This window comes from Vanessa atalanta, chromosome 1, assembly GCF_905147765.1.
Source record: "Vanessa atalanta chromosome 1, ilVanAtal1.2, whole genome shotgun sequence".
NCBI lineage: Eukaryota > Metazoa > Arthropoda > Insecta > Lepidoptera > Nymphalidae > Vanessa > Vanessa atalanta.
In genome coordinates this window covers 877,463-904,821 of record NC_061871.1, presented here as the reverse complement: position 1 = coordinate 904,821, position 27,359 = coordinate 877,463, and the positions used below count along the sequence as shown (strand labels likewise).

At 36.3% G+C, this 27,359-nt stretch overlaps 4 protein-coding genes across 5 annotated transcripts; 1 reads left to right on the top strand and 3 right to left on the bottom strand.

Annotated features, from left to right (window-relative positions):
- Positions 1–1,160: 1,160 nt before the first annotated feature.
- On the bottom strand, positions 1,161–12,512 carry LOC125076976 (tripeptidyl-peptidase 2). Its single transcript, XM_047688742.1, has 26 exons — positions 12,505–12,512; positions 12,098–12,279; positions 11,886–12,017; positions 11,232–11,418; positions 10,219–10,366; positions 9,499–9,662; positions 9,130–9,373; positions 8,888–9,018; positions 8,607–8,769; positions 8,202–8,272; positions 7,960–8,099; positions 7,498–7,675; positions 6,742–6,907; positions 6,467–6,633; positions 6,212–6,390; positions 5,921–6,135; positions 5,727–5,838; positions 5,513–5,635; positions 5,238–5,393; positions 4,957–5,045; positions 4,688–4,884; positions 4,503–4,614; positions 4,289–4,361; positions 4,127–4,212; positions 3,682–3,844; positions 1,161–3,604 (listed from the first exon to the last, which is right to left on the bottom strand). The coding sequence occupies exons 2-26, from the start codon at positions 12,260–12,262 to the stop codon at positions 3,395–3,397; spliced, it is 3,771 nt and encodes a 1,256-aa protein (XP_047544698.1). The 5' UTR covers positions 12,263–12,279; positions 12,505–12,512; the 3' UTR covers positions 1,161–3,394.
- Positions 12,513–15,077: 2,565 nt separating this feature from the next.
- LOC125066976 (mitotic spindle assembly checkpoint protein MAD2B) lies at positions 15,078–16,084 on the top strand. The gene is made up of 2 exons (XM_047675320.1): positions 15,078–15,208; positions 15,357–16,084. Exons 1-2 carry the CDS (start codon positions 15,154–15,156, stop codon positions 15,947–15,949), a joined length of 648 nt encoding a protein of 215 aa, XP_047531276.1. The 5' UTR covers positions 15,078–15,153; the 3' UTR covers positions 15,950–16,084.
- A 67-nt stretch (positions 16,085–16,151) lies between these two features.
- Positions 16,152–17,668, bottom strand: LOC125066967 (gamma-butyrobetaine dioxygenase-like). Its single transcript, XM_047675308.1, has one exon. The coding sequence runs from the start codon at positions 17,458–17,460 to the stop codon at positions 16,204–16,206; it is 1,257 nt and encodes a 418-aa protein (XP_047531264.1). The 5' UTR covers positions 17,461–17,668; the 3' UTR covers positions 16,152–16,203.
- A 632-nt stretch (positions 17,669–18,300) lies between these two features.
- On the bottom strand, positions 18,301–25,583 carry LOC125067104 (sulfite oxidase, mitochondrial). Of its 2 annotated transcripts, XM_047675488.1 has the most exons (11): positions 25,324–25,583; positions 24,966–25,117; positions 24,586–24,685; positions 24,069–24,247; positions 23,616–23,769; positions 23,339–23,531; positions 20,809–20,940; positions 19,179–19,362; positions 18,883–19,083; positions 18,596–18,765; positions 18,301–18,501 (listed from the first exon to the last, which is right to left on the bottom strand). In XM_047675488.1, exons 1-11 carry the CDS (start codon positions 25,347–25,349, stop codon positions 18,373–18,375), a joined length of 1,620 nt encoding a protein of 539 aa, XP_047531444.1. In that variant the 5' UTR covers positions 25,350–25,583; the 3' UTR covers positions 18,301–18,372. The 2 variants fall into 2 exon arrangements, with proteins under 2 accessions (XP_047531444.1, XP_047531452.1); XM_047675496.1 differs by lacking the exon at positions 18,596–18,765 and having other exon boundaries at positions 18,412–18,501; positions 25,324–25,582.
- Between the last annotated feature and the right edge of the window lie 1,776 nt (positions 25,584–27,359).

Genomic DNA, 27,359 nt, shown 5'->3' with positions numbered 1-27,359 from the left:
TCGGCTAAACCGAAAGCTGGTTCCACAGAGTAGTTGTTCGAGGCAGAAAATGACTTAAAAATCGCGTTGTTGTAGATTTTCGGACATCTAGGTGGTGCGGGTGAAACTTATGATTTTGACGAGATGTCCAAAGGTGAAATGCAGTAGCCGGGATTAATCCAAACAATTGCTCGGAACATTCCCCGCGGAAAATCCTCTAATCGCACTACGTTGGATACGGTCAAATGGAAGGACCTGGTACTGGGGAGCACCCGCCCAGAGGTGAGAACAATACTCCATGTGAGGCCGAATTTGCGCCTTGTATAGTCTTAGGCGATGGACCGATGAGAAATGCTCTCTTGCCTCGCTGCGCACACCGAGCTTTTTTGATGCAAATTTGGCTTTGCCTTTCAATTGACCGCGGAACTGAACGAGGCTCGAAATATAAAAAAATATTACATTCATCATCATTCAAGGATCAAACTTGATACATGTTACCAAGACTAAACAGTATTATTGATTCTTTTGAAGGATGAACTGAACATGTTATAAAAAAAACGAACTCAATCCAATTCAAAGGAAAATAAGTTGTTCGTATACTACAAATCACTGATCTTATGTCTTACAAAGGGAAAATATTCGATATGAGCCATGCTGATGATCCATTAAAACCACCATCAGAACCAAAATAACCCAATACTCTATTCCAACCATAACGGAAAAAAGCCAAATAAACAACATTTGACAGCAAATTGAGGCGAAAGCTTAATTAATCTATGATATTCACCATGGATTTGCAAAAATTCCAAACTGGAGTCTTGGAAGTTAAATAAAAATGGATGTGAGTAGGAGAACACTGACGTGTTCTATTAATCGTAAACGAAGATATATTAGTTATAAACTCTTTTGTAGTGCAAAATATAGCCGAGTTATTAGCAAATCCCATGAAATACTCTAAGGTTTGTTTATTTTTATGCCTCCTTCGATTGGAAACCGCTATATTTGAAAGCATTCCCAGGCGGCCCGTAAAGGTAAGTATATCAAATTATTTTTCTAAGTCTAAAAACTCATTGTAACAACCGCAATTAAATGGGATTAACATATAGGGATGATATAAGGGAGTACCTAATTTTTTAGAGACTTGACACAGTTATTATAAAGATAAAAATAAAACAGGTATAAAATTGTCACAAATATTTATTATCTTAATTAACAATTCATTTAAATCATCTAAACATGATCACGTAGCTCGGCGTGACCAGCTCGCGGGAAGCTCGACCGACCGACACCCGGCACACCGATATGGACTTTCTGCCGCACACGGAACGATCAAATTTCGCTAAACATGCATACGCCACTATAACTAGTCGATATAAAAAAATAAGACTACGCTAAATTCTAATGCCCTTTATTTTTAAATCGAATTTTCCAAGATAATTAAACAACTTCATAGAAAATGTTTTTTTTTCGTCGAAATCGTTTCCATCCGGCGTTACACATAAATTCGAACATCGAATTAATCCTATCGCGTCCAAAGGTTTAATATCAAAACCTTTTTCGTCACTTTCAAGGTACATATTAAAAAAAAAGTTACAATGATATCGGACTTCCTTACATAATTTCAGTTATCTAATTACCTTGGCCTGTACTTATTGCTTCAGCTCATTAATTTCCTAGAAAGTTCTATAATATACTAGAATTTATTAACGTTAAAGATTCGCTTTAACTATAAACTATGTATATAAAAAAACGTGTTCAGTCGGTCGACTCAGCTTAACAAAATATTTATCTGTAACATCTATACCAAATACTATTAGTGTAGTACATTGCGATAGAATATCTACAAATTACAATAAGATTTGTATATAAGAAAGAAAATACTAAATTTGATGTTTTATTCAAATGTATCTTTTGCATTTAAGAAATTGTATTTAAGAACCAATATGATTTATGGAGCTCTGTTAATATGCGACTTTCAACTTATGTAAATATAAATTTTATCGGTAATTTACACAAAATAAGTACATCCCGCCCGATTCTATGGTCACTAATACGATACGTTAAGTAGTTTTAGCGTGATTGATGCACAAAGAGGTTCCAATATATTGGAATTACATAATTAATAATAATTGGACAATGTTGTGCATAAATGTTCCAGGCTACTTTAATAAAGTTATTAATAATTAAGGAAAACGATTTCTATGGTGACATTTGCATAGTGATATTTTAAAGTAACCCATGTAAGTGACATGTACTTCATACATTACGTGTGTTAATTTAAATACATATCAGAACACTTTTACTAATAACCTGTATATATTTAAAGAGTATTTTATGAACATATTTTAAATTTTATTGAATATATCACTTTATTAAACGAAGACGTTCGTATTTGTTCTTACACTATGTTTATACCGTTTATTTAAAGTGTAGATATTCTATTATAATATACCATATAATATTATGTGCTGTATTGCTTTAACAGTTGCCTTTGATACTTGAAATGTAATTTAGCATAATTATAATACTTTCAAGGACTTTTGAGATAAGACTATTTCGAAATCGTCATAAAAAGCTCAAGCCATAATAGATTAAATACAACCGCTATACATGTTCAAGTATCAAAACTATACTGACGTCGTTAATTCATTTATTATTTATCACCTATTAAAATAAAAAAATAAAATAATAAAAGTATTGATCTAGTGTTTGAGCACACGCTGAGCACCCTATGTCAACATATAAAAGAACCTATTTTTAAGCTGTCAAAATTGACACAGATTACACATTATGAATTACTCTTGATATAAAAATTCGTTGCCTTGTAGGTAAAATGCATTTTAAATGTATATTCGGAATTAATTAAATACGGATTTCCTTTATTAAAATTTGCCTCTTAGAATTTAAGGAAGACACCTGAATCTCGTGAAATGTATTAATTCATTTCATTCATTGATTGATTTTAAATTTTTAAACTGATGTAATATGTAATGAGGGGAGAATGTTCTCAACTTTTTAATTGGTTAATAATTTGATTCATTTCTAAATTGTATAATTTCATTATTCATAAAGTTGAGGTAATTTTACCTAGTATGGTAAAAGTGAATTAAAATATATAGCATACAGTTCTGAAGCGTCAAAATAAATAAGAAAGAGTTTTATCAATCAAGGTTGAGCGCTGTATTGGCAATTTGTGTGAAAATTTATATAACTTTTCGAATAGACAAAATGAATTTAATTTAACTAGGGGATGGTACTGCGATATAAGTAAAGGGGGTACACTATCAGTAGGGTTTGGGAGGCATTAGCGTTCTCGTCTAGCTCATCGAAGATACTATGCGATCACTATGCGTCGGAGGGGACGAGGACGGTTCCGCAAAAGGCTAGTGCGGTACGGCAGTGCGGGCGGGTGCGATCAGAAGGGGCGGTAGTGCGCGGGGTAGCGCTGCGGCAGCTGGCGGCTCGTGTGCTCGGCGAGGAAGCTCCAGCCCAGCTTCAGCGCCAGCCCGGCCAGGCGCTCCTCGGCCTCCCGCGCCGGCCGCTCCTCCAGCAGGCGCAGCAGCAGGCGCGCCGCGCGGCCCCACTGCCCCACCGCCACGCTGTGCCACACGCCGTAGTGCAGCGTCTGCGACACACGCGCATGTAGCGTCACAAAGCTATTATATTATATAGTATATTTCACAACGCTAGCGCGGCGAGTACCTTGGCGTCGGCGAGGTCGGTGTACTTGAGCAGGTCGTGCATGTTGTGCGCGAGCGCGTCGGCCAGCTTGTCGCTGCCGGCGGCCAGCGCGCGCAGGCGGCACAGCGCGGCGCCGCGCCGGCACAGCGCCTCCACCATCTGGCTCTTCTGCCGCTCGCGCTCCCTATCATTGTAACGAGTGGGAATGTTTCGACTATTCGCTTTTGCCGCAAGTATATATGTTATTACAATTTCAATTTTTACATTTTGTTAAAAAGTTGACTATCCGGACAGCTATATTTTATCAATTGGTCCTTCGAGCCGGATAAAATAGCAGACAAGCTAAAAAATATTAATATTAAAACAAAATATTACATAGTCTAAATATTAATTGAAGTCACTATAGTCATATATCTTTTATTTTGTAAAAAAAATATTAATATCATTCTGTCAAATAAAAACTTACTGCTTTATTTTGCTAGCATCACTACGTGAGTCATTCTTCATACCTAAATACGCCAGTAACTTATCTTGGTCGATTTGTTTTATAACCTGTAAAAAAAATATTATTATCTACCGTACACGTTACATATAAACATAATGAATTACAGTAAATCTTAAAAGATACCTTATCAGCTATTGCTATCAATTGTTCGCACCAGGCCGTCGTCACGTCTGGTTCTTCATTAATACTCGGTAATCTGAAGGTACATTTAAATTAGATTAACTTTTAAAAAGAGTATTCAGATATTTGATATATTGCTCGTTGACTCGTTATAAAATCATATGAATTTAAAGCATATTGATGATATATTATGTCAGAGGACAGTATCAGCTCTCACTTCTTGGGATCAGTCGGCGGGTCGATCGCGTTCAAGTAGGCGATGTGAGCACCGAGGTATCCCGGGAACTTCTCCAGCAGCTCCTCGTACACTTGCTCTAGCTTCTCGCCCTCTGCGACCAAGTACACATCGAATAAAGTAATCAGAGCCACGCAGCTAGCAAGCGTATAATAAGGTGCGCGTACCGAGCTTGGCGAGCCAGGCGCAGGCGAAGTCCTTGAGCGCGTCGGCGTAGTCCTCGCGGGCGCGCTCGCGCGGGCGGCGCGGCGCCTCGCACGGCTGCAGCGACAGCGGGTAGCTGTCCGCCTTGTGCCCGAGCTCGTCCTTGGCGAACGACACGCTGCCCGTCAGCGTCGCGCCCGAGCAGCTCGAGCGGGACACCCTGCGGACACGGGGCGTGAGCGGGCGGTGAGCGGGCCGCGGCACGGGGGCGGACGTACGGGGGCATTCTTACTTGTCGGAAGGCACGGGTGTGAAGTAGAGAGGTAGTAGGTCTCCGCTAGCCAACGAGGCGGCTGTGAACTTCTTGCCGCCGGTCAGTGCCTATAATGTATCAGACCATATACAGATTAGCATTTGAAATCATGATGTGCCATTTATTCACGACAATGTAAACAATTTTGTTAGAATCAACAAAAAATATTATAAATGTTAAATAATCTGTAATAAGACTATCTCAATCGATACAAAGGAATGATATGTGGACGTAGAAAGCATGAAATAGAGGAGTGCGACCTGCGCCTGCTCGGCGTAGGCGTCGAGCGGCAGCGGCTGCGCGAGGCGCTGCTGCAGCGCGACGGGCAGCTCGGCGAGGCGCTCCAGCAGCGCGCGCGACTCGTGCCGCACCGACAGCCGCAGCGTGTACTCGCCCTTCTCCACCTTGGCCGAGTACTGCGCGGGGAACACGCCCGCCATCATTACTCATCATTTATCTTACTACAATTGAACGATAAAAGTAGTAGTACGTGGAACATGAGACTCTTGGTGGAGAATGTCTTGTACCTATGTACCTTGGTGGGGTAAGCGTCACCGACGGCCATGAGTTGCTTGGAGCTGTTGTACAACATCCACATCTGCGACTCGAACTCGGACTCGTACAGCATATCGCACAGCATCGGCACTATCGGGGATACCTGCGACGAGAGTGCCACGTTATATACTATCGATACTCCCTTGTTAAGATTGTTGGAAAGCGTGTGTTAGTTTCAAAGGTTAGGGTCTCACTTCGGTCGCCTTGGGTATGTGGAAGGTGTAAGTGTTGATCAGCTGGTAGATCTGACGCGAGGGCGGCAAAATGTCGCGTGACGTAAGCGGCGCCAGCTTCGACTCAGCCGGCCTGCAAACGGAAGAATGGATTATCACTGGCTTTTGATATTTTTTCCTTAATCAATGGTCACGGCGTGTACGCAATGACGCACCTGTAAACGTGCTCGACGTGCTTGAGCGTGGCGCAGGGCTGCACGTCCTGCGGGCGCAGCGCGCGCAGCGTGACGGCGCCCAGCGACGCGCCCGACAGCGTCAGCTTGGTGCCGAAGTCCGGCTTCAGGCCGTGGAACTCGATGCTGTAGTCGACGGTCACGTCGCCGATGTTCGCCCAGTACTTGGCGATGACCACCTCGAGCGTCACACCGCCCTGCGGACATAGCGGCGTCAGACCGGAGCGGACGGGGGCACGGGGGCGACGGCGGGGGCGTGCGGGCGGCACTCACGAGCAGGCGGAAGGGCGCGACGGCGGGCGCGTGCGGCGCGAGCGCCAGCAGGCGGTGCGTGTCGTGCGCGCGGCACGAGCGGCGCGGCGCCAGCTGCATGGCGTGCACGAGGAAGCGCGCGCAGCTCTCCCCGCCGCGCCGGTGGATGCGCACCACGCCCCACGTCGCCTCCAGCGGCACTGCGGACACGGACACGGTCAGCTCGCTCGCGCGCTCGGCGCGCGGGGCCCGCGGGGTCCACCCGCGACCACTCACCGACGACGATGTGTCGCTTGATGGTGGAGGGCTGGAACAGGACGTCCTTCTCGTCTATCTGCGGCGCGCTCGAGGGCGAATTGTCCAGGGACTGCGGCTGCAGAACCGTGATGGGGATCCGGAACACGGGACCCTTTTCGATGCAGGTTACGTCGTACGCGTCGATACTGTAAAGATTCAATAAAATATTCTCTTATATTGGTAGTGGGTACATAGATGTTAAATGAAAAATGGATCAAATTAGTATAAAAGTTTTTGCTCGATGCGGGCGGTACCTGGCGTGGTGCGGGCCGGGCGGCAGGGCGGCGGTGGCGAGGCGCGCGGTGAGCGGGCGCGGCGCGTTCATGAGCTCGAGGTGCGCGGGGTGCGACACCCAGGCGGCGCGGCACACGAGCGCGAGGCGCACGCTGAACGCGATCTGCTTGGGGATCACGGACTTGTCTGCAACACGCACGCTACATACTTTTTTTGTATCTGTTTTATGCTTGAACGACTCTTTCTATGTACCTGGTATGTATGAGAACAAATTTTAATTCGCATTCCACTGAACCAGGGATATATTAATACAAATCGAATATTATTATCTAAATTAGTTATTCGGGTTAAACTAATTATTGACTGACAATAAAATTTACAAATATAAAATTATATTTATAGAGCTATCTTTACTCCGAATCTCTATTTAATGGGATATGTAATGTAAGAAATACTAGATAAGTTTCAGTGCCAACTTAAATTTACATTGCAATTTCTTTATGATTTCCAAATGCAATTTAAAAGACAACAAACAATAATTTTTTTTTAAAATTATCGACATACCATTACAGATAATCAATACATCTTTACATTCTTTTTCTTCTAAATATAATTCCATGTTTGAGCCTACAAATAAAATTCCATTCTAGACATGGTTTTCTAGACATAATTTTATAGAAGTTAGACAGTCTATCCTACTTGACTAATAGAGTTAATACATAAGTAAAATACGAATTTTATTATTAAAAAGTATACTCAATGCTATATCTACTCACTTTCCTCGTCTAGATGGTTTTCTAAGAACTGTGGTTCAACTGTAATGCCGATATCTTTGGATACGTCCTCCATCTTCGGTCTCAGGAAAATACCCTTTGAATTGTTGTTACCGCACTTGATATTGAAAGTAACATCTCGTTCTGGTTGATCATGGTAGGTGGTGAGAATTTCGAAAGCCTGTCAAATAATATTTTGATTATTTATCACACTTTGTTCGAGCGCCTGATGATTTTAAAGAGCAACACTAAGCGCTCACGTATAACTTACAATTGAATTTCGATTTCACTTTTTGTGTACATCGCTTTGTCGAAGATTAGCAATCTTACCGGCATATTATTGTATCTTGTCTTGGAATTATGACAAAATTAATAATACAAAATTAAAAATGATGTAGATAAGATAATTGGATCAGGTTGAGTTAAATCAGGTAAACGATTACATTCTTATAACAGATATTCTACCTTCTCAATGTGCAACAGTCCGCAGCCCTGCGCCCAGGGCTCCACGTGCGGCAGGAACGTCGCCGAATTCTCCAACGCGCGTTTTATAGAGTACGGCGAATACGGTAGTTGACGGTCCTTCAGGCCGGATATGAGCGCCGCTGGAATATATTACTTAGGATTAAGTAGTCTATCTTTAAAAACAATATATTTTGTACTAAAAAAAGTTTAAAGTAAAAATATATTAACTTAAAAATGCTTACCGACAGCTCCAGCGACGTGAGGCGCTGCCATGGACGTTCCATTCATCAATTGAGAATTGCGTAATGTGAATCTATAGAGTAAAAATAAACATTGAAAAACATGCAACAAAACTTACAGAATAAAATAAATGACAGAATCTGTTATATATTTTGATCGTAGTTGATAGCAAGGTCCTACACGGGCCTAGCAACTCAGCAGTCTTGCAATTCCGATAGTGACAGTGGCAACACTGCTGGAAGAAAATCCAGACGGTGTTGCGATCTAGAGATGCATAATAAAGATAACATACATATTTCAAAGTATTTACATGTATTTTCGTTTAAACAAATGGAATTCGTAAGAAATATGATGTATAAAAAAGATTTTTGGGTCCGGGTTCAATGGTAGTCGAGAGCGGCCCCGACCTGGCGACGGAGGCGACGGCCCCGCCCGGCGCGCACACGGCCAGCCCGGCGGCGCCGTCGGCGCACGGCCCGCGCGAGCTCCAGCTGAAGGCGCCCGGCGCGCCCTGCGCGCGCATGGAGTACGCCGCCAGCATCATCTCCGACGACACGTACGCGCCCACGCCTGCAACGCGCGCGCTTGGACAATGCTTACGTACCGAGGCGAGGAGTGACTATCCCTTCATTTTTAATTGGGAAACGCGGATCATTGTAAATATTTCATTATAATGCACGGTGGTTACCGATGAGTATGGGCTGCGCGATGTCGGGCGGCGCCCCGACGGTGGCGAGTGCGGGTCCGTGGTTGCCGGCCGACACCACCCACGACACGCCGTAGCGATTGACCACTGAGCTGATCACGGAGCCGACGCGTCTAATAAAATAAGACAATTTTGTCAAATAAATGATTTATTTTTTTACTTTTATATAATGAACTGAAATATTATGATAAATTAATAATTAATGGTTATGATGATATACTAACCCAGCATTAGACCAATGGGCATGTTCACCGTAACTCATATTGATGACGTCTACTTTCATCTTTTTGGACAATTCCATAACTTTTATACATGCCCTCACTAGTGCCGTTCCGGTCTCCATGGAACCCAGCCTACTGTCACCGATCGTAAGTGAGATAATTTTAGCACCGGGAGCCACTCCATTTTTGTCTGGTTCATCAGGAAAGTAACCTGCTGCTATTGCTGCTACATGGGTTCCATGAGTCGCTGAAATATATTTATATAGACATTATTTTATCTATGCTTTATAAAGTAGATAAAATATATAATAACAATACTGTATATAGTACACATATCTATATATGTTTTTATAAATAAGTTAAGAGACTTACAGCACATCCCAACAACTTCAAGTGTATTTCCCTCATCGTGTACATTAATACTAACAGTCATTTCATCCAATGGAGTGAGATGTGAGTGCTCTTGTGTGACACTGTACTCCCCCAAAAATGGTCCAGACGATAAATCCCCTGTCTCAGAGGTATCAATGCATGCTCTGTAATAATATACATAACATTATCAGCAATTACAAGTATATAAAAATTATGTTAAGATATTTTTATTCAAAATCACCAAATTGATCTCATAACATATATAAGATATTATTAATTGAATTAGTTTCACTTAGAACGTGGTTAATGAAAAGATTTATAGCACAAACTATACTACTAAATATTCAATGTTACACATTTTAATATCAAAAGGTAAAGTACATTTACATTGTAATATCATTTTAATAGTAAAAGACTATATTGAACATCTGTTCAATATAGTCATATCACATTGTAGATATCTATCTACGATATATTGAGTAATTTAAAATACTGTAAAATTAAACTTATTTAATGTGAATCCTTATCCAAAGACTAAGAATATTAAAACACTTTCACCTATTAAAAAACATAAAAAAAAAATCTAAGTAAACTCTACTTTCATATGCAAAAACAAGTCCTTTTGATAATGACTTGGACATTTCTAAATAAGAGTATTATAACTCAAAAAGATCAATCTACTTAAATGTATTAGTTCCCATAGTTAATCAAAACCCTTACCTCCAAACAGTACCATCATGAAACAGTACACAGTCATAGGTGGGTCCTACATCATTATATTTCTTCTCCAGCTCCTTTAATACTTCTACTCTTGCCTCTAATTCTTCTTTTTGCGTTTTTTCATCTTGACTAAGATTTGTTTTTGATGCTAAACAAATGAAATAACTTATTAATGTGTAGAATGGTAATGACTTTATCAATTTATTAAACAATGTCATAAGCTTTGCGCAGCAAAATATATTTATAAATTAATATATAACTAAACTATTTTGTTTTTCAATAATAATGTATTGTGTTTTAAAAAAGGCTTTAAATTAAATTGACAAAACTTGCTAGTTTCCCCTCCCCCTCCCTCATCCTTCGATTCATTCCTTTTCATTATAAGACATTGTTACAATTATATTTTTTTCATATAGATTTGTATATAAAATAATCAATATCAATGATTACACCTAATTTAAGATCACAATAGTGTAAATTATACAAAAGCATAAGGTACAATTCGTGTATTTCAATCGAGTGGACATTGGTCATGTTAAATTGCATTTTGGTAGGCCATACAAGTAATAACCTTTAAGACTTTCACTTCAATAGGATATGAGATCTTAACATTAACAACTTAAACAGACTATTTCGCAGATTAAATATATTTTATTAACATTCAGCTGTTAACAGACCAGTGTGGTTTAAGTCTGTTCAAATAGAACTGTGTGTCAACCATATGAAGACAAAAGACAAACCACATACAACATCAAATTGATACAAAATCATTGGTTGAGAGTTTAAGGATTTGCCAAAATACAGCACTGAATGTTAATTAAACATTGGAATTAAAATTAGTTCTATAAGTTAAGGGGAATAGTGTTGTATTATGAATAAAAATATATTAACAAAGAACTGTTTTAGCGAACAATATAGCTAAGCTATTAATAAATCTAAGATTTGTTTATATTTATTCATTCCTTGATTCATTTATGGTATACAAAACAGCTTATCATGTTGACAAAACTTACCATTTTCATCTTCAAAGTCTTGTAACTGTTTCGTAGCCTCAGCTAACGCAGGTTTATAACCTACATCCCACAGATGTTCCTTTCTATGATCTTGCAAGCGTTCCTTAACTTTTGTAGGATATAAACTAAATGGATACAGGACACCTATTCTCCATTCCCCTGTAGGATTATTCCATGATTCTGGAATCTTTAACACATGGTTATGAACACAACTGCTACATACTGATGTAACATATCTAATACTACATAAAAAAGAGTAATTGTTTTTTATAAGGCCATATGTATGAAGAGATATAAAATAGCTAAAATTAAAATAGAAATTTAAGCAGAGTTCAGTGATTTCATAATTTTATAAAAAGAAAAATTCGTTTAAACAGTCCTAATCATCAACAATTTTATTTAAGTTCATAAAATGCATATTTTAGAATGTTTTAATATAGCATTCGCCTATAAAGGAAAAAAAACCAGCTTAGCAACTGTTTAGGTGTCAAGGTATAAATGACAAAGAACAGCTGTGAACATATGACACGAAGTCAATGACCTAGTATGTTACAGCTTTTTTTTCAATTTCATAAATTAGTTCAACGTGCAAATTATAACTATTTGAGGAATAAAAAGAACAACAAAATTTTTTTAATAATAAAATAAAATTACTTTCAGCTTGCGACCCGTGGTGCCGGTAATACATCCATCAACGACCTTTCGAATGACTGTGCTAGTATCCACATCCCCGCAACCGCTGCAGTCAAATCTTTCTATTACCTTTGTCTCTCCAGTACTGGTCACCTAAGTCATAAAATATTTATTTTAGGGAAAATATTCAACAAAATTGCAACCAAACAAATCATGACAAGTCAATTTTTTACCTTAAGCCCTGCCGCTGCCGGGTCGACGCCCGAATCAAGAATAGCAATAACCGTGTTTCTGCCATCGTATTTTGGGTATTTTGTTAAGAATGAAACCACCCCTGTTTCTTTTTTAGGTAATAATCCCCAAACAGGGAAATCACAATCGATCGGTACGTCTGCCATTTTTGATGACCGTATACCTTGTGTACAGATTAAATTAAGAAATAGTTACTTCTTTTTGTTAGTGACGACAGGCGTTAAGAAAAGAAAAATGTATAATAATGAATAAGAAAAATATAATGTCCCAAACACATTTTTACAATAAACGATATTTTAAATATTTATAATGCATAATTATTAAAAAAAAGTTATTCCTTTAATGCAGTTATGGATACTCTTCAATGAAATTTTTCATAATATTGTACCATGTCGATCAAAACTGCTCTATCCTAATTTAAAAGAAGAAAAATACTTTTAATTTAATATAAAACTTTGATATAATTACTAAAGTTTAATTATAAGTTCTGAACATTGTTATTTAACACTACTTTGATACATTTTTTTATTATCTTGATATCGATATTTGTTTTTTAAGGCTGGCAAGATTGACCCATGTCCCATATGTCATTGTCATTCTTCGAAATAAAATAATTTCATGAATATTATTTGAATAATTGTAATTAATATGTGGTACGAAATTATACCTAGTTTCTTAATCATTACAGCCGGCCTGGGGCTACCCGGTTGGGGTCTTTACCACATACATAATTTAACTATAGGCAACGTAAGTTTACACTTAAAATTCTATTAGGTAACAAGGGTCTTAATAGCTAAAATATAAGAGAACCATAGATAATACTTTACACCCATTCTTCTAAGGTCCAGCAATTTGATAAATTGGTTAAACTAACGTAAAAATTACCTTCTTAAAGACCTTTGTTAAAATATTAAGATGAGATAATTTACCAATTTTTTTATATGATAATATAGTATGTTGTAGATAATGTATTTATTTTGTGTATAACATGCTCATGTCAAATATCAATACTAAAAAATTTAAAAGTGATTGTTTTTTCAGCATTATAGGCGCACTATGATCAGTCGATGGGACCGTATGCATTACCAGCGGGACCGGAGGATCACAGGAAATCCATACCAAGTCAATGTAAGTTATAAAACAATTTAATGATATTTCAGCCTCGTTACCTTCATATGTTGGTATATTAATATATTTTTATATTTATTTTCAGGGATTAGATGCTCTACCCGATAAATAAAAGGTTGTTACAATATGAAATATATAGTGCATTACAAAATATAGATTATTTAATTCAAACAACAATTTATTGTTTTATTACAACATTTTCATATAAATTGTCATTAGGTTAAGTAATTTACATTAAAACTATCAATGTTCTGTGTACTACAGACCTAAGATGTCCTTTTTGTCCTATGCTATGTTCAAAATCCTATATTATATATTTTGTACCCTAACAATAAATATTCATATATATATAATATTGATAAGATCATCATATTTCAAATAGGTATTAATCTTTCTATGCAATTCTAATAAATCTATACTATATTCCAATTATATTGAAATTAGTGTTCTAAAGATTCTTCATACATTAAAATTGGTTCAGGGATTTCAATGTAAAGGTGGATTAAAGAAGGTCGCAGACATATATATCCTTCTTTTTTTTGGACAGTCTTGCAAATATAATCTCCTGTTTTTATTTTAAGCGGCTTTACACTGTTCAACCAGTTATTTACTCTTACACTTGCTTTAGAAAGTAAAAGTTAAACTTTAATGTGTGATTAAAAATTTGTTAACTGATTAATTACTTTCATTATGTATGACATACCCATTTTTTTATAATGTTAAATAATGTATTATTAATTTTAATGATAATGATGTGCTATAAAGCTACATTCTATGGAACTCAGTAACAAGATCAAATGTAGTTGCTCCAAATTAATAAATAGAAAATAATCGTTCTATGCATATTTGACTTAGTATAGGAAAATTGTTTCCATTAAATATATAAATTCAACCGTCATAAATACCTATCGATTATTTAAAGAGACGGTAATAATTTTAAAAAAGTGTAGTTTAACAGTAAAGTAAATAGAAAATTGAACAATAAAGTAAATAGTAGGACTATTTAAGTTAATTGAGCTTATTTTATTATTCTTAGCCTTTTGATATGGTTTTATTTTCATTATTTAAAATTATGAGACAATTTTTTTTTACTTACTTCTTATGGTGTATAAGACAAAATCAAAAATTTTGAGAGTTTTTTTATGCAATAGTATGAAAACTCCATGATGAAGTTACTTTAAGTTTCGACCGCCCATTAATTGTCGGTTCGCTCGGAATGGACAACTTCACACTAAACTTATTTTACAATGTTTATTTTATTAAGCATTTTAATTGCGAATGTGTAAATTTGTGAGTAATCGTAATTGTAGTGGTGACAAAAGAAGAAATTACATTCGACATAATAATAATTAGGTACTATTGTATTATTAATAAGTAATTATTATTTTATTGGAATTAATTTTTTGCATCCAATTAAATACTCTATACCTAATTACACCGAAGAAGTAGAACTTCTCACGCTTCTTATTTTTATATATTTATAATTTGAGTACATGTATACTGTGACTTTTATTACTAAATAATTAATAAATAAGTAATTAAATACAGTACAGAATGTTAAATTACCTAATTTTATTACCGTTCAAGTGCAACACTACCAAGAACTGAAAAATTAAATATCGGATGCGTAAATCGATAAATATTTTCCAATCAATTTAAGGCAGGAAACTCGTTATTGATAATTTTGCTTATAGGCACACAAATATATTTTTTAATTTCATAAAGCATGAAAGATATTATAAAAGCTGTATGATGTATGCCGCTGCCTTCAACTTATTCTAAGAGAAATTGAACAAAAAAATATAAGTTGACAATTATTGACGTTTGTTATTTGACATTTAATATTGAATTTAATTTGAAAATTGCGGAAAACTAGACATATTCGCTAAATACATGCCTGAATTGCCTGATGCCATGCCAAATTTATAAATTGGATAATGTTGATGCCGGACGTTGCCAAAATAGTAATAAATTTTTATATTAATTTTTAATAATTTTAGATTATGATAATTAATTAATGGTAATGAAATTAAAAATAACGACGAAATATCGGGTATTCTGGTATCTTATGTAATAGGTCTGTAATGTTTGTAATATGTTGTGTTCTTTTAGTTATAATGGACTCCTGTTTGGTAGACATAACTATAGAATTTCTCGCAGTCGCTTTCCATAGTATTTTATACTACACTTCGACATACCCAGAAAGTATTTTTGAAACAAAAAAGAAATACAACATTGTCGTGTATCGATCAATGCACCCTGAGCTTAACCAGTATATTGATTTATGCTTAAAAAGTATAGCAGAATGTCTGAAATCTGGACAGTTAAAACGATTAGAGTTTGCAATAACAGACAACACTTATAAGCCTATACTAAAATTTATTTTTGACTTCGACCACATGGATGTCTATGATGAAACTGCAGATGCGTATTTGATTAAAACTGAGCAGAATTTGCGCGCGTTTTGCCTTAAGTTAGCAACATTAAGCAACAAATTCACCAATCTGCCTCAAGATGGGAGCTTTACAATTTATATTCATACAAATGAATCAACTGCAGTCGCTATGGCATCTAAACCAGATCTAGAAGATTTTCCATTAGTAGAAGTGGATGACAAATATGAAGACTCTGATAAAATATTACCAATAAGAAGATTTTCTGTTAGAAATTGTTATATTGACACATACATTGAGTTTGCAAAATAAGCAGTTACTTAAGCTTTAAGGTGTAATTTATAGAAATAAATTATTTTTATACTAAAAATTTCAGATCATTATTATTAGTCTAATAACTGTTAAATAAGCAAATATGGGAAAAAATAAACAGCATTTGTGAATTGAGAGTCGACTTTTGTTAGAAGATGAGGACAAGAGCAAGAAAATAATGAAATACAATATGTAACGAATTAATATATTCATTGTAATTTTCAAAAAAATGCATAAAGTATAAATGGATCAATTTATATTCTATCCTCTGATTGCAACTTCACTTTCAAACATCTCAACCGTGAATATATTTCATCCCAATCCACATATGCACCAATCAGCTTCCTAACATTGTTACCTTTATCTTCATACATATTCCTGCCATGCAACAATCTAATATTATCAAACACAAGTATGTCCCCAGCTTTTGTTTTAAACTTGGCTGAAAAGTTTTTATTCAATTCATAGAAGAGGCTATGGGCCCTGTACCAAGGTCTTACACTTTCAATGGGTCCAGGAAAATGTGCACCACGTTGAGGAATTGAAAAATTAATTCTGATTACCTCACCCTGTTTGTCTAGGCATATCACTGGTGATCTATAGAGTTTAAAGAATTCATTGCCATTTTCACAACCCACATCGCTCCATTCTACTTCTGTTTCGGTTAAGATTTTATATTCATCAGGATGTTTCTCTTTCATGTAAGCAACTGTGTAATGGCAGTCAGATAGGAGATTTTCTCCTCCTTTGCTAAGAGTCTGCACGAGACAGTGCAGTAGGTTTACACCTGGACAATACTCATAGTATGGGAGGTCTGTGTGCATTTGTAAATTGTTCGATAAATATGCAACGTTACTGGTATTAACTACATGTTGCACTACAAATTTTTCACCGTAATGTGTCTTTTTATTAAAACCTACTTTTGCTACAATACTATCTAAAGCAGTTTCTGAGTCGGGTGTGTTCTGTATCAACGCAACTCCATATATGGAAAACTGAAGTAACCAGTTGTATAGTGCATTATCAGAATTTAAAATTTCCTTATAATCATGCTTACTGCAAACTTTACTAAAATCGTTTCCGTGCCATGTAACTTTTGCTGGCTTATACAGAGTGTTGGTGTAGATTCGTTGATCATCTGGTGTAAAACTACGGAATTTTAACCAGCTGAGTTTATATTTGGATACATGACCGTCGTCCCAAGTAACTTGTAAAGAATTATCGTCCTTACTAACGTTGTTTGGCTTAACATTTAAGTTGAATTTGCTCCAGTCAATAATTCGACTTTTTGCTGATTGATGGAAACACTGTTCACACTGGCAGTTGTCTCTTAACCACACACTTGGAAATTGCAGAGTTTTACCGTTAATTTCAATATTCATAACATCCTTAGTATCTGTTTGCATCAATAAACTGTTTGTGTGAAATTTACCTGTTTTAAATTCATTTATAATTTTAAATTGTCTTGATATAAATTTATTTGCACTTTGAATTCGTCTTAACACAATCATCGTGAACTTTGAATTGTACAACAGTGAGTACAATTGAGATAGAGGTTATTAACAATTTATTGTGTGATAAACTATGTACCTACTTAAATAAACACACAATTTAGATAACAGATGTGATATGTTTTAAAAAAAATTGCTTTTATTTGTCGAGTACACATTAATTAGATACCTACTTGGATACAATATTTTTCTTACAAATGTGTTGAAATTATCACATTTTATGTTAGAGCCTATGCATACTAACTTTATTACCTACGTATATATATACGTCAGAGGCCAAAAATACATTTGTTTAAGTTTTATCACACCGAATGGAATGGATGTATAACTTAATAGAATATAGGTACGTAATCACGACGTACAACGTAACTTTAATAATAATTTGAAAAGAGAAAGGGCAAAAACTATATAACTAATACAATAATTGTATTTTAATTTTCCATTCAAAATTTAAGTTATTTGACCTGTTTTTTTATAATATACATAGACGGACGGGCAAATTGACCATCATAGACGGTAAGAGGTCACAACCATCCGTAGAACTTAAGCGTAGCTGTAAGAAATGTTAGACATTCCTTTCATCGCTATTGCGCTACCAACTTTGGAAGCTGAAATGTTATGTCCCTTGCGCCTGTAGTTACACTGTCTCACTCACCTTTCAAACCGGAACACAACAGTAGGTACCAAGTATTGCTGTTTGGCGATAGTAGTCTTGGTATTACTTTGGTCCTAGGACCCTAATACCAAGTAAACGTCATGAATAATCAATTTAATTAAACAAAAATCTTGAAAATATTATGAAATATATTGTCATTGCTAAAATATTCACTTTTAATTATAAGTTATATAAAAAAACATAAATAATCGCCGTTAACATTAAAGTATAATAATGTTATTAGATAACCAATAATATCAATATTTTAGATTGACTTTGATCTTATGGTACGCGTTGCTGAGAATCCCACGAATGTTCCAGATGTCGTCGAACTTCTCCGGTTGAGTATTGAAGTTGCTATCCGTCGCCTTCACCCATATTTCAACCTGAATTAAACGAGTAAGTTATTACCACGGGATGTCGGATTGACGACGATTTTATATCAACGGATTCGTCCGAACAAGAGGGCGAGAGCGGCACCTGCGCGGGCGCGCCCGCGAGCGGCAGGCGCGCGCTCCACAGCGTCCAGGCGTAGTGGCGCGCGGGCGGCGCCGCGTGCTGCCGCAGGCGCGCCGCGCGCCAGCTCGCGCCGCCGTCCGCGCTCACGTCCACGCGCAGCACGCGCGCGCCGCCGCCCGAGTACGCGTAGCCTGCCCCGCGGCGCCGGCGAGTCGGGGAACGGGCGCGTGAAAGAGCAAAAGTGGACCCGATTGACATCGTGCATACTAGACTATCACTTATGGTACAAAAATATTTTGAATCTTCACCTCTGACTTCTATGTGGCCGTCTTTGACGGTGACCGTTTCGCCGTCCTCCGGGTCGCAGATCGCGGACGTGACGGGCAGGCTGTACACGGGCGGAGCCGTCGGGAAGTCCGCCGTCTCCCACGTCGTCGACGGGTTGAACGATCGATAGTCTCTCTGGTGCCAGTGGGACGAGCTCTCCTCGGTCGATATCGTGATCGATTCTGTTTCGAAGTTTGGAATTATCATCGACGATGTCCGAGAGAATATTCGTCGATCGTCTGAACGAGGATCTCAGTGAAGCCGGTGCGCTACTCACGCAGCCACTTGACGCTGCGCACGGCGGGCGCGCCGGGCGCGACGGCGCGCAGCGGGCGGCCGTGGTCGGGCGGCAGCGGCGCGCCGTTCATGTGCGTGGCGAGCAGCACGGTGTCGAGCGCGTCGCGCAGCGGCAGAGACGTGGAGAACTGCGTGCCCGTCGCGTCCGTGTCCGCTCCCGTCAGCTGTGCGACCGCGCACACTTATTTTTCAGTTTCAGTTTAAAGTCCACTTTAGAATTAATTAATGCAAACTTTTTAGATTAAACAAATCGAAAACGTCGAGACAGTCCATTGATCATAAAAAATACATATTTAAAAATAGAACTGTAGTAAAAATTAAAATTATTGCCGAAACTCCCGCAACCACCTCTCGTGACGACCGATTCCTTATTTTAACTTTCCCACGAAATCGTTTCCTATCGTCAGTAATCACAACTGCAGTGCATGGAAAAATCATATGTTCACGAACAATAAGAACTAGGCTTAAGGAAGCGGCAATCACCCCGTTTTAGACCAGCAAATGGTCTGAAGCTGTCTGCAGCTCCTTTAAGATTTACGTAAAAATCTTAATTGGAATGAAGCGCAATGGACCTCCATGTTGTTCACAGATGAGTGTAGAACATGTTTAAATGGCAAAGAAGAGTCTATCGTCGACTTGGGGACATATATGCTTAAAGTTGCGTTGAGGAGCGTGTTCCTTATGGAGGCGGTTCGTGTGGGGTGGCATTTCGATGATCAGGCGATCAGTACTCGTGTCTGTGTGAGTGGAACTCGTGTGAAACATGTACCATTTGTACTGTTTGGCATTGTTTTAACAAACAGGAGAAAAGAGCTTATAATTCAACAAATTATGTGGTAGACTACCGTGGTCGATTCTATTAGTTATTTATTTGTCATTCGTATTTGGATAACAAAGGCATTCTTGTACAAGTATGTACGTACACTAAGAATATATTGACAATGACATCATTAGTATAATACACCGACGCTGCAATTACTAATAATGGTGTTGATTGGCTACAAATATTTACTTCTATTGTATTACACTAGATATCATGCAAATAAAATCTACCACAATCGCTTTAGCAAGTTGAAATTAGATTCGGAACTAAAAAGATCAACCAGCAAAAATGAGGTCGCATTTCTGAATCCAGAAAGTTCTACGTTTGTTATAAATTTTAGCGATACGCAACTCGCGAAACAACTAGCCCTTATAAAATTAATTGTGGCTTCAAAAAAAATCTATCATTTTGTGAGCAGCTAATTTTAGCAATAGCGAGTACTGCTGCACTAGACAGATGAACTTAATTCTAAAGCGGTGACTAAATTAGCGAGTTAAACTCACATTTTATTTAAATACTTTAAAGAACACACTTACAAATAATTACAACGACATAAGACATTTTGAATTTAGGGTCTTCAGATTATTAATGCAGTTGTTGAGAATGATATTCCTTTCATAAATTGTATTAAGTATTATGTCCTTGGTAGACTTACAAGTTGTTTGACGACTATCTGTTAATTACTAAGAGACAAATTTATCTTGATCGAAGCCCTGCTAACTTGGTACTATATTTTCTATAAGGTGTTATAAAAACGCGGAGCGATGTTGCAGTGTGAAGCACTCACTATGACGTGTTTGTCGTCGATGTTGTCCGTGTCCAATCCGCAGTGCAGCAGCACGTCGCGCAGCAGGACGCCACCCCACTCTGCGTTGCTGATGGCGCCAGTTGTCCAGCTAAGACCCTTCACCGGCTTCACCTGCTTAATCACGTTAGATATGGTAAAAGAGTAAATTCATAGCGTTGTTATGACATTTATCGGATATTTTGAGTGTCTTAATTTTATGATGTAAAAAAATTAAGAGAAATACAGCATGAGACATAATTTAACAGTGAATTTTTCAAAGGCGTTTACATTGTCCCACATACCTCCTCACATCATGTGAGGGAAACGTAAGAGCGTTTTTCCAGGGAAAAAAATAAAAAAACGGAGAAGGTCATAGGCAATTTTTTTGCCTGTATTACACCTATGGCCCCTAACGACTACCCTTTAAAACGCGAGCGAAGCGGCGGCCAAAGACTAGTTCATGTTAAACAAGGGTTTCAAATTATTAGCATCCATTGAACAGATTAATTAATAACATATTACAATCTATTCCAAACCTAACAAATAAAATGAGTAAGAAATAAAAAATATCAATCAAATGCCCGTCGCGATACCTAATGCTCGTAGAATACTAAAGCATTGAGGCGCGTGACCTTCAATGACCCGTGTCTGCACTCGAAAGAATTGGTAATTGATACTAATATAACGGATTTTTATTTCAATTTCTCAATGTTGTTTACACCTTTAAAGACGTGTGACTTTGTATGTTACCCAAGTCAGATATTAATTAAAAGTGCTTAGTGATAAGTTGATGGTGTAACTTTTCCATATAAATAAATAAATAAAACATTTAAAACCTAAAACTTAGTAAAGAGTAAGCCCGTAAACGTCCCACTGTTGGTCAAAGACCTGTCTTGGGGAGAATATTTGGGGAATTATTTATTTTTATTTTACTAATAAAGATAATTACTGTGAGTTTGTTTCCCGATGGCGACATGTTTTCATAACGGAGAAACAAACTTCTAAACATTTGTTATTTAGATTTAGATATATTAATAATTTCAGCACATTGTTTAATTCGATGTATTGTTGTGAACGAAATGAGTATGCGTATACATACATTTTTAAAATTCAGTAGTTGTCTCATTGGAAATTCAGGATTGCAATCGAAAAGTCGCCAGTTTGTCCATAATAGAGATGTCTCGATTATGGACAAACTGGTTGAATACCATTCAGATCAGCTGATGAATCTAGAATCCCATGAAGACCAATAGCACCGAGAAAAAACTCAATAATGACACATTGATTTTATCAATTTCCTAAAATTTAGATTGTGATGATGCCCGGTAATAAAAAAAAACCAAGCGGGCCCAGTAAAATTTTTAGCATTAGCATAGCATTAGCAGCCCGTAAATGTCCCACTGCTGGGATAAAGGCCTCCTCTCCCTTTGAGGAGAAGGTTTGGAGCATATTCCACCCCGCTGCTCCAATGCGGGTTGGCGGAATACACATGTGGCAGAATTTCGTTGAAATTAGACACATGCAGGTTTCCTCACGATGTTTTCCTTCACCGCCGAGCACGAGATGAATTATAAACACAAATTAAGCACACGAAAATTCAGTGGTGCCTGCCTGGGTTTGAACCCGAAATCATCGGTTAAGATGCACGCGTTCTAACCACTGGGCCATCTCGGCTCTTAACAAAAATAAAATACTAAATAAGACACAACGAGACACGGACAGATATAGATACAAAAATAACATAGAAGATAGTGTGAAAACAAAATCTTTGGTTAAGTTACTTGTGTAGCCATCATTAATACCGTGAGTAAGATTTTTAAACGAAAATAATCTTTGAAGTCCGGCACGGCCCGGGTCGCGGCGCGGCTTTGATTACGGCTGCGGCCGCCGGCCTACGAACGACATACTTTTACATTTCCTAGAAGGTCGTTGGCGAAGGTCGATATTGGCACTTGCAATTTTGTTGCTTACATTATTTTTGTTATTTATCGTAAATTATAATTATTGAGATATTAAAATGTTTTGTAGTGCAAAATTTACGTTCTACTTCGCATTATTAGAATTCTAATTTAATTAGTATCATGAGGTTATTTTTACTTTCGTACCCTTACGACTGTTTTGTTTAACATAAATATTCCAAAAATATTGCCTCATGATTACATATTGTTTATAATTAATTTTTACGTATATGTCTCTGGAATCTTGCACGGTGAATAAAACATTTAAAAGAAAATATAGAGAACAAGAATCGGATTAGTTTACTGCTGAGACCATTTCGATAACTCATCGACGCAACTGCTCACAAGGAGAGGTCTCACTAGGTTAGTTCTTGCCCATTACGAATATAGCATATCAGACAAAAAACCGTATGCAGATTGTGATGGTCTAAAGATTAAAAAAATAGAGGATCAGCAATCTTTCAAAGACCTAGGGCAGCCAACGTATCAAAGGACTCCCACTTATTCACCAAGATAGTTTGTTCCATAAAACATTTCACAATTTTGGTTTCGAATCGAATACTACCAAATACCTTGTTCATCTCGCTGCGCCTGTTCCCCGCACACATGAGCGCCGCGTTGACCGCAACTGGCTTGAATTTTCTCAAATCTTTTAATGTGAACTCCTTTACTTTGGTGGTTTTTCCGACTATAGTCACGGTTAATTTGTGTTCATTTTCGTTGATGTCTGGAACGGGCATGTGTTGACGGACGTAGAATAATTCACTGTAAATAGAAGGTAACATTTGTTTCAAAATAAAACTGTCTATGTTCCAGCTTGAATTAGGAATAAATTCTTATCCAGCTCACTTTGGTGTATTGAAATGTTCCACTTGTAGTTTAGGAGGTATTTCCGCATTGAATGGCTTTGCAGTTTTGACAATGAGCCTTTTGTCTCGATAGGGTTCCTTCGCCCAAAACTCGTCATCACTGTGATCTACCACATCGTCATCATGAAGGTTGCCTGGAAATAAAAATAAGATTGCATGTTTGAGATAATTTATTATTGTAAGCAAGAAATATATTTTGTTTATATATTTAAAAGAGCTACTAACTTCGTAACTATTACTAGTGTGATACTGTAATTAGGATTCACCGTAGTCATACATTGTGTAACTATCTTAAAAAAATATATAAATAGGAGTCATGCAGGGCATAATTCTTAATCCTTATCTCTTCCTTATATTTATAAATGATAGCATCAATAATAAAAGGGTCATGACGTAAATAATGCTCTTTGCTAATGATTAATTACCAATTTACCTATTCTATAAGATTCTAGTAGTTCAAATATTTCCTTTGTCTTATGCATGCCATATACATTCCAGAATGGCTCTATGCTAAGGCCTCCAGCGTTAAAGATTTGCTCTCCACCAGGGTGTGATGGCAGAAAAGATGTCACATCATACACGCCATGCTTGTATATTACCCAAAAACTTTTTCTAAAACAACAAAAGCTTGGTTAATAGTAGAATAATGATTTATATTGTATGATCAGCAAGTAATCTTATATGATCATATCTGGACACAAAATCCAATGGTTTGACGATGAGTAATGCTGTATCTAATAATGTATATTGTAGTATAGGTTGTAATAAAAGAAAATGTATATTGTAAATGTGTGTTGCCATTGCCAGATTGATTTTCAATCACAAAATTACTTGTTTTAAGTTATGGCTACATTAGAATACAAAAATTGACCTTAATATTTAATCTGTATAGTGATATAAAATAATTTATCCCATACCTATTTCAAAGTATAAATACTAAATAATCTTACTTGCTATCATGTTTGCTGACTTCTTCAGCTGTAAATGTCGGCAAATCTGATCGTTTCTCTCCTGCTTCGACATTTCCCTTTTTATTTACATTTTCTTGATCTAGAAGTTTTATTTTTGATTACTATTTCACATGATCATACAAAGGGTTAAGTATTATTAATACAATTGGCACTTGCAGAAACACTATAATAATTTTGCTCGAAAAATAAACTGAAACTCTAAAATATTTCTATAATAGACAGCCATGTCTGAGCTAAGGCTTCTTCTAGTACATGAAGATATATCATTGCTCAGTTTTTAATTACATATCTTGAGTTAATATATGGATAAATGAAAACTTTTATATAGAGCTGTTTCTGTCACTCCAGTATAAAATTACCTTTTACCGCAGAGCCTATTACAACAGAAGCTAGTAATGCAACAGCTGTATTTCTGCTTGAGGTCCAATAATGTCGTTCATTTTTATTATACGATTGTCTCTGAATAAGAATGGGTGCAAAGTTAGTGATCTTACTGTGTCTAATTAAATTTCTGAAAATAAAATTCAAATAATATAAAATTAAACCAAATATGAAGAGTTTTAATAAAAATATATGATTATAATATTGAAATACAAAAAGTACTCCAATGCGATGATTATTATAGTTATTTTTGAATCCGTCAAAATTAACAGTAATAAAAAAATTACTGCACAATGATTAGGTAAAATTAGTTTAGAATTAAAATGTTAAACGTACCTTAGTAAGAGAGTTTTTAAAGACATCCTGACTAAATATCAATTATGAAAATCTTCCGATATGTACACACGTGCATGCGTTGTGAATTTTATTCACAGCCAAGAATATAAGAATTTGAACTAAACGATTGACCTTGATTTTTTATCTTATCCTATGTTTATATTTATGAAAATGTCTACATAATACGTTGATACAATTACAAGAAAAACAATGTTATGAATGACAATGTTTTGATTTTTGATTTAGACCGCTAACGCTGTCTAATGTTGACGTTGACATAATTACAATATTTTTGACTTGACATCGTTTAGTGTCAACCTTAATTATTTTTTAATTTTACGTTTCATTACTCCAAATAAACAAATTGGTCAAGCAAATGGTAAAGTGATGGAAATAAAATTATTAAACATCTATTATTGTCAATAGTTCGGTAATATTTATTGAGTTTTTTGTGTCATAATGTCATCTTGAATATGCAAAAACAAAATTATAGTAAAAAAAATTATCACGTACGAAGCTCCACAGCATCCCTGGTTTACTTATTTTGTACATACACAGTATGTATACATATCAACCTCAAAAGACGTCGTCAGTTTAAAATTACATCAGATAATTATAAGCCAGATAATAATACGTTTTGATTTATTAGAAATTGTTACATTGCTAAGCTAATGTTATCTTAAAACAATGACGTAATTCATTAAAATAATTATTTGATATAATAAGCTTTTCCCTTTTTTTTATTCATCGAGATAAATTTATTGCGTTTAATATTCTTTAGATGCACCTATTTAAATATTGAAACAAAATATTTGTCCTTATATAAGTGTATTATATCTTGCTCTTAATAATTAATTCTTAATTTCAACTGAAATTGATTATGTACTTGTAAGTATATAATTTGTATACTTACAAATACATAAGTTCCTTGTGTTTTGTGATATTGAAAACTACAGTTAGACAAATTGAAATAAAATGTCGAGTTTCTTGATGAAAAATCGAACCGAATTCATGATATATTTTGCTGTTTACGCTGTTGTGTTGTTATGTCTTTTTTATTATTGTCAAGTGGTAACGTAAAAAGTAAAGTAAAGTAGAAACTCCTCCTTTTTGCGCAGAAAGTTGTTGGATACACTTGTGGAAACTTGGCAGATTTTAATCCGATACATGCAAGTCAACTTCGCATTGTGCGAAATGAATATAAACACAAATTATGTTCAAAACAATTCAGTGGTGTACCTGGATTAGAACGTGCAATCAAAGGTGTAGATTCTCGTATTTTAACTATTATATCATCTTGGCTTTTCACCAGAGTTTGTTTTTAATTTCCTCATTTAATAATGTTAATAAGTCGTAAGGTAATATAACCTAAGATATTATAATATAATTGAAATAAGTTACATACATTACCTTTGACCCATTTATAATGAATCTTCACTTTTTTTTTCTCCTAATGAGTTTTTAAAGACCTGATGCATTAGTTCTAAGAGTAGTGGTTATTCTCGAAACATAAGTATGTATAGTACCGACAGTTTGCAGAAATTTATTAATTATTTAAAAAAAAAGCATGATTTTCCGAACATGTGACCGTCCTGTCATCATACTTTTTTCATACTTATTTTTTGATGATGTAAATAAATTCATAAGCTAACGTATTTGGCATATAAGGATGATCATCATGATTTTATACATTTTCTAAATATTGCATCCGAGTAAATACTTTGAAAAATATAATATTTATCAGCTATCAATTGACAAAGCGTATCCTGGTCGCTCAGAATTGGAACAGCTGTCATTGTAATGTAAATTTATTTAAAAAGATGTACAAAATTCTCATTACAGTAGATTCTAAAATTTTATATATAAAAACATAAGTTACTTTTTACTCAATAGAAATGTCGAATACTAGTGCTCGAAATCGTTATGTGTGCAGCAGGCTTGTGTGAAGTATTTATATTTCGGCTTGTTTTCTTTCCTTCGATTGGATCGCAACGCTGTAAAATAAATAATTACTCAAGGGATAAAGACAGCCCCTT